This window comes from Sphaeroforma arctica (genome assembly GCF_001186125.1).
Source record: "Sphaeroforma arctica JP610 unplaced genomic scaffold supercont1.2229, whole genome shotgun sequence".
Lineage (NCBI taxonomy): Eukaryota > Ichthyosporea > Ichthyophonida > Sphaeroforma > Sphaeroforma arctica.
In genome coordinates, this window is record NW_014038329.1 from 1 (window position 1) to 7,944 (window position 7,944).

Consider the following 7,944-nt stretch of genomic DNA (forward strand, 5'->3'; position numbering starts at 1 on the left):
GTGTGTGTGTGTGTGTGTGTGTGTGTGTGTGCGTGTGTGTGTGTGTGTGTATGTGTGTATACATGTATACATATATATAGTCCTCTGAGGTGCACGTGAAATACTACAGATAGGTGATGTTTGTGTGGTGGCGGTGATGACAAGCAACTCGTCGGATCTGGAAGTATTACAGTCCGTATTTTCACAAAATTAGTCAGGATTGGTAGCAACAAATCGTAAACTGAACTGTCAGCATGTACCCACCTATACTCGATTGCGCGGGTGTGTTAGGCGTTCTATTGATTTCAGTCCCATTTTGAGTCGGCCCTCGGTCACTCTTGTTGAGCACTGTCGCCCCAGATTTTACATTGAACTGTTTTTGTGCTGTCTCATTCATGGCTGGCACGTGGTTTAGTGATGGCGTCGTGTTGAGTACAGGCACAGTATTTGGTTTTGCGAAATTCGATTCTGTCGAGTTAACAAGGTCTTTGGACGGTGTAAGTATATTGGGCTGTGTTGCTGACTTCCGACGAACACATGCAAACTCCGGGCTGGATATGTCGGAGGTTTTTATGTTCTCAGATACCGCAGAGACCCCTACGCGTGCCTCAGAGGTCTTCACTGGGCCGGTTTGTACATTCATAGATGTAGGCTGTACACTTCCAGGTGGTCCAGATGGACGATCGCTTGATTGCATTGAGGTATACATGGGTGCGTTATAATCCACCATGCTAACTTTACTTCCACCGAAGAAACCACTGTTGTCGCCATTTACCCCCGCGGGTTCTCCGTGTCTTTGGTACGAAATAACATTACCCCCAGCACTAAACTCTGACCGTTCCGAGCCCTCTCGAGGGAATGTCGCATAATTATTATCAACAGAACTCAGTTGGAAATCATTCTTATTAGAAGTGTTACCATATCTCTCTAAACTTGCATATGGGCGCGGAGAATTCTGTGACAGTCTTTTAGTGGACTCCTGGGCTGAACTGGCAATACCCGTACCGTTCTTTGTGTCTCCGTTCAAATTCACACCACTAGCCAAACCATCGGCCCCTTGCGTAGGAGGCGTGCCAGTCTGAGGCATTCTAGCGTTTCAAGATGTCCATAGGTATATGATATTATAGTCTAAATGTGGCAGTCCTCATATCCGCCTTGAAGTATACCAGCGTGCGTCCTCTCTACCATTCAGAAGCTGTTGGGTGCGTTACATCTGTGGGCCTGCACTACTACACCTTGTTGGTCAAATATTCCAAAATAACATCGCTGATTTTTGCGGGATTTTCATACTCTAAGGTACCGAACTGTCCCAGCCGGCAGGCACCCAGCACTGTCTGCAGTCTAAATAAAATAAATATACCCGGCCAGAGACCCAGAGTTGGTCAGTCCTCAGGAGACTCAGAGGCTCAGACGGTTGGCACTCTCTTGGCAGTGTGGCGCCGGCGGTTTCGCAGAGTTCATTCTAGTTGTTTTTAGAAACAATAAAAACACACAAAATCATTTACTCCCGCCCAAGAAAAAGGCGCAACTATATACCGCGCGGGCGCGACAATAGTAAGGAGTCAGGACTCAGGACACCCAGTCACACACTCACAGACCACTGTGACAGAGTGAGACCACACACTCAACACTTTCACAGTCACAGACCACAGACCACTGACCACAGTGTGTAAATATTTATTTATGTCACAACTGACACACACATGCAGCTTCAGGCCTTCCCCAGGCAACCAGCCAGTTGCCCTTCAGTATTCAGGCTTTTTTTTATAACAAAACTTTTCAAAAACAAAATTATAACAAGTATTTATTTAACATCATGATGGAGTTGGAGTCTTGAGTTGGAGATCCCATTCATTCCGGACCACCGGCCGGTAAATAGTTGCAACTTACTTGGTTTTAGTCATTTTGAGGTTGCGCGCCATAGCGCGGGTCATTGCGAAGCCTCAGTCCCTGGCTCCCTGCAATAAGATATGTATTTATTATTATCGATTTATCCCTATCGGTCTCGTTACGTAAAGTAGGACACATGGCTTGTATGTGCTCCAAGAGTAGAGTTATGCAGTGTATGATCAAAGATTGTATCAGCAAAGACGACAGTTCGAACTATCGTGTAACCGCCGAGATTCCGAGAATGCTATGTACAGAGGGAAGTGGGTGTGGAAATGTATTTTGACCGGCTACAGTCGAAGTTCCGAACCGAGCGCATCTGTTGCGAAATATCGTGAGAAGATAGTCCTTTTATAAGATAGTCCTGACAAATAAATGCCATGGCCCTCTGGATCAGGGTCTGCGCTAAATTTACGATATCCGCTGCTACGACGAACCTTCAACCTTGATTTCCGCTCGAGAGTCGATACTCGATAGACGAGTCGAGACCCTATTGTAGTTAAATCCTGACGGGTCACGTTTATTTTATAAATACAAGACGTTAAGTATTTACACGCCTAGATACATGAAATTTTTTTTTATTAAACCCTGCTCTACGAGCTACTTTTGAGCCGTCTCATTAAAAAAAAATGCCGAATTCTACATTTCTCGTGTACCATTTAGTTAAAAAAACTGTTGTAGCTTGTAAATACGATCAGAACTTGTCATTCTATATATTTATTGCAAATGTTCCAGGTATATTGCATATCGAAACGTCTGGCATCTTTATATCAATAGTTATTTGGACAGCATCAATCTAAATTCGTTATCAGCCGGATACTCGTTGTTTAAAAACAACCATCTGCTGCAAGCGATGATCCCATTTAGTGACATACACAACTACAAAGTTCTATAGTCGCTTCCATTGGTAAAATACCTTCGGTTAGTATCGCTTTTAAATTTGTGATTAATCTTCTGTGTGAGCGGTGTGCAGTTGGGGAGATTCGCAGTGATTGGTATATAACACTTCTTCAAAAAAGAATACTTTGCTGCCGTACACTGATTTAAAATTACAATACCGTGGGCTAAAAATTGTATCGCGGAGAAGACTCAATAAGTATTTTGTTAGATTCTTTGTTTAGGTTTAATAAATGAAGTTGACCCCTGTCTTTCACGATCTGAAAAAATAATGCGTTATGTCACTCGCATTCCTTAGTGTGCGTCTGAATAGACGTATTGGTAATTCTTATATCTCACGTGAGAAATTGTAGCGGTGAAAACATAAAGTTCAATTGTATAAGCTATGTATAAAGTGCTGTCTGCTTAATATTTATTGTTTTTCTATCAATATTACACTAATCTGGTGCGTGAGTTGATGGCATAGATGGTTCTTGACGCAGTCGTATGACTCTGTTTATATCACAACTGACTCGTCTACATTCGGTATCGGTCTTTAAAATGTGATCGCAGTATGTAGCTGTAAAACTTCACCACAAGCAAAGATAAGGACGACACTTTATAAAGATTGGTGTCATATCATACACCGGTTCACGAACCAAGTGCAGCGAACTCTGTCACGCATCGATTTAGTTTAATTGTTTCTGGAGCACATAAATCTAAATTTTAAACTATTGAGATCATGAATTAAATTACGTATAAGTAACTTTTTGTGTTCAGTTAACAATCATACAAAATGTGCGTATTAAAATGCAATGGCATTGTTCACCTGCGTTTCTGTCAGTTTCGAACTTTAAATGTTTCTCGTGAGCTACATGAATTTACAATCTATGATAAAGTGATATTGTGTGGCCCTGATTTCTAGTCATGGATAGTCGTTCAGGGCACGTGTGGCATTGTCGCATTATGTCGACTTCATAGCACACATTGAAGTTACACCGCGGAAGATTTTGACGCCCATATATTGAGCGTATATTTGTTTATTAAACCATTATACAGGAAGCACGTTGATTTTAAACTTCCTTGAAAACAAGTGTTCGGGTGTGCTGATATTTGCCGATTATTGACCTTCGTTAAAAACGGATGTGCGTGCCAGGTTCAAGACAAAATTGAGGGTCTGTATACCAGGAACAAACTCGTGAACAAACTTTGATCCGGTTGTTTTAAGTATGACGCGTTGCGAGATATAAATTGTTACACTTAACAAGTTTCCTCCATTATACCCCAATCCGAATGTCGTCCAATCTTTCAGAATAATGATGGCAAATCGTATGCAAGAAGCTTCTTTGAATATAAGGTGTTCGGGTGTGCTGATATTTGCTGATTATTGACCTTCGTAAAATACGGAAGTGCGTGATAGGTTTAATACAAATTTGTGAGCTTGCATACCATGAACAAACTCGCGAACAAACTTTGATTCGGTTGTTTAATTCTGACGCGTTGCGAGATAGAAATCACACTTAAATAACAAGTTTTCTTCACTAGATCCCAATCCGCATGTCGTCCAATCTTTCAGAATAATACTGACATTGGTCAAGCGACTCCTAATAGACACGTGTCTCGGCTGAGCTGAATTCCTGGTGAAGTGCCTGGAATCCATTGGCTTATCACAGGTTGTTTGTAGACTAACAAATTTGATCTATCAGAGATCGAGGTATCTGTGCGATTCCATAGACGTATGTGGTGTGAAAGAGAATTTGGAAACACCAAAAAGGAAATTCGGTCCGTCCACATTGCAAGTACTATACCAATGGTCCCAACCTCGAAATGAGGCCGTTTTAAGAAATGATGTATGACACTAATAATGCGAAGTGCCGTCAACATGCGTATCCGAATCAGCCGGCACGCTTATTATGATTATGTAAACGAAAGATATGAATACAAATGAATGTATTTGACATGACAATGCTTGTACACAAAACAGTGAGCAGTTGCCGCCTCTTGTACATTTTAGTGGCAGTGCAGGCCTAGATGCGACTAGAAATTGAAGCATATGGGCTCGCATCAATAAAGTCGCAATATGAAGGGTGCCACACTGCTCGTGGATGTGCACAATTTACGTTACAAGAAAGCATTTAGCATTGAGAGATACTTGAACTTGCAATGTACCGCTTTTACGTTTTACATAATGGAACTTTCAGCACTTTAGCGTCGGTACATATTGCGCATTTATGTATTTATATTTACATGTACATAGTTAAAATTATCTGCCGATTCCCAGCTATAGCGTGTATCATTCCCAGTGGAAGAAAATTACAGCTTACGTGCACCAATACGAAATCTTAACTCAATATAAGCACTTCTAGAAACTAGCTACAGTCACAACGACCTTTAGTCAAGAAGAAGCTAGATTTCGAACAACTGGCCACTCTGACAATAAGGTAAGTATTCAATGAAGCACTTGCTAATTCTTTATTTCAGAACTAGCAGTCTGCTAAATTTACAAACGCCAAACTTCTCACAGCAACAATTGTATATGCAGTTCAGTTACAAACTGCACCCATCGTGTCCTGTGCGGAAGATTCGTTCAACGGGAGGTTCTCATCATTCGAACAATTGTATCCAAATCAATGGACAATTGCTAACTATAAGCTTTCCTTCTCGCATCGTATGTCGTACGGATAAAGTTACGCACAGGCAAAAATAATATAGATTTGCCGCGAAGTTTGCAGTAACGATCTACAGATGGATAGGGGGTATTATTAATTTACTGAGGTACTCCAGCGGGGGCGGTCTGTTGTCCACCGAAGGCACGTCCACGTCCGTAACCACCGCGGAACTCAGGGTTGAAGTCAGAACCAGCACCAACCTTCTTATCGTCACCACCACGACGGTAGTCTCCACGACCACCATCATCACTATAGAACGAGAAGAAACAAATAGTTAATATCATGACGTTTTGAATTTTATAACGTATAATAGCGCCATGAGGCCATTTAGATTTTATGACCATATTCGAAGCTACAGAAAAGTTAACAAGAATAACAACCAAGAAACGAGATAGCTTACACACTCAGTGTTTTCAACCCAATTAGATGAATCTTCACACAGGCTCAATTCAAAAGATACATGAATCCAATACACAAAGAAACTTACCGACGGCTACCGCCCTCGCGACGGTCACCACCAGGGCGTCCGGTAGTCTGGGGAGGTCGGCTAGAGCGCTTAAGAGTGGCTGGTACAATCTCAGCGGGAAGGTGCAGCACATCGCGGATGTACTGGATACCCTCATCGGTGATGTACCAGTAGTAGTGGCGCCACGCAAACTGCTCACGAACGTATCCACTGTTGGGAGTGTGTATTAGGCGATGTCTTTAGTACCCATCATACTCAGCGATAAAACATTATACTATTGGTGCATATACAACTCGTTCATCCTGTTCGGAAGCTATGACACGAATAGTAAACATATATATATATATATACATATATATATATATATCCAGCATAGAATATACAACTCGAAAATGTTAGGGAGAACATACACTACGATCTTTACCACTCTGAATAACAACAGAACATGAAATATAGTAATGTTTGGTTTCAGACAGCCAGTTCTCATCCAATGGTCCTTTGAGTACAAAGTCGGTGGACCTCAGCCGGTAATTCCAATGTTTGTCCTCACAAACCAAAAGTTTTATGCACAGAAAGTCATATTAGCTACACACCAAAGTCCGTAAGCTGTTCATTTTAAGCAAACAGTGAGTGACCACATAGCAATCCATTCCATATATCTATATATATATATATATAATCTATGGCTTGGATCGTGAGATTTAGCCGTACAAGTTTCGTAATGGATTAGCGCTGCGTACAATCTGAGCGTCGTAGCTCCAGAGTAAACGACCTACCAAAAACCCAATTCCACAAGGCAATAAAACAACATAAATTTATAGCTATTTGAATATCAAAACATACCGGGACTTAAGTGACTGCATAGCCTTGATGACCTGCAGGTTGGGAACAGACTCTAGCTCATCGTGCTTGGGAGCGTTAAAGTCCTTCTTGGCCACAAGAACACCGTCCTTGAACAGCTGCTCGTAGATGGCACGACGGTTTTGTTTGGAGATAAGCATGTTGACTATACGTATAAAAGAGAAAACGAATAATATGTCAGCACTAATGTATATTGATTGCATTGAATAGCATCGCGTCTATAGTGGCGAATTCAAAGTTTGAGGTTGCAATACCATTCAATCCTGCTACAACTAAATCGCGGACTTTGAGAAAGATGAAAGCAGTTTCGAGAGATGGCTCCTACTACACCATCGTAGCTACGGTAGTCGAAAGTAGCTGATTGTATAGTCGCAATATGCAATGCAAAAGCTCGTAAACGAAAGCCAACTCTCCTGGCTTGATTTCAATAGTATTCACATAGTAGCGATAGCATATAGAGACTACTACGTCGCATATGCATGAGCGGTCGCTGGGATTGTACAGCGAGATGTATGTGTCTATAATAGACGTACCTATTCAAAGCTTATGATGATGAAAAGGACGTTGCAACCTCACATCGCTCGGGCTTTTACAAAACCCAATTATCTGCTTAGAATTCTGTACTGCGCGACATGTGGTACAAAAAAATAAACCTGAGCGGGCCGGGAACTAATTGTGTGTGGGACTATGGGGGAAGAAGGCGGTACTCCGGTAATTGTCCAGTACTACAGAAATCAGATGAGTCCGGGAATTATACTTTGTGAATGGAACATTATTGACCATTAATTATCACTGGAATGTGTTTTCTATTAGATATAATGATCTTTGAGTTTCCAATGAAATATATTCAAATAAAACTAATGTGGTGCGTAGACTGATACTGAATGATAAACCGATGATAATTGGCTTATACATGTCAATTCTTCTCTTCTCTGATATATTCAAAACCCCAGGTACTGTTGTGTCTGGAGTCGCTGAGAGCCTATAGAGACTTTTTAGAGAGGTGTTTGCTTTTTTTAAATATCGTTCTAACGCAAGTCGAGACAGGCGACGTAAAGTCACATAGTCACAAGGCTCGTCTCGAAAGACGATGTACACACACACAACGTGCATTGCTATAAGTGCGTAAATGCTCTTGTTTTGTTGATGATTACCGTCACAAGACCTGTATACTTCGATGGCGAGTGCATTTGATAAGTGTGGAGA

General features: G+C 41.5%; 2 protein-coding genes across 2 annotated transcripts; both read right to left on the minus strand.

Moving 5' to 3' along the window:
* Positions 1-193: 193 nt before the first annotated feature.
* Positions 194-1,186, minus strand: SARC_12332 (hypothetical protein; the record flags this gene model as incomplete). The annotated part of the gene is made up of 1 exon (XM_014293561.1): positions 194-1,186. Exon 1 carries the CDS (start codon positions 1,064-1,066, stop codon positions 194-196), a length of 873 nt encoding a protein of 290 aa, XP_014149036.1. The 5' UTR covers positions 1,067-1,186.
* A 3,726-nt stretch (positions 1,187-4,912) lies between these two features.
* On the minus strand, positions 4,913-7,416 carry SARC_12333 (hypothetical protein). Its single transcript, XM_014293562.1, has 4 exons — positions 7,272-7,416; positions 6,721-6,883; positions 5,899-6,087; positions 4,913-5,660 (listed from the first exon to the last, which is right to left on the minus strand). Exons 2-4 carry the CDS (start codon positions 6,876-6,878, stop codon positions 5,510-5,512), a joined length of 498 nt encoding a protein of 165 aa, XP_014149037.1. The 5' UTR covers positions 6,879-6,883; positions 7,272-7,416; the 3' UTR covers positions 4,913-5,509.
* Between the last annotated feature and the right edge of the window lie 528 nt (positions 7,417-7,944).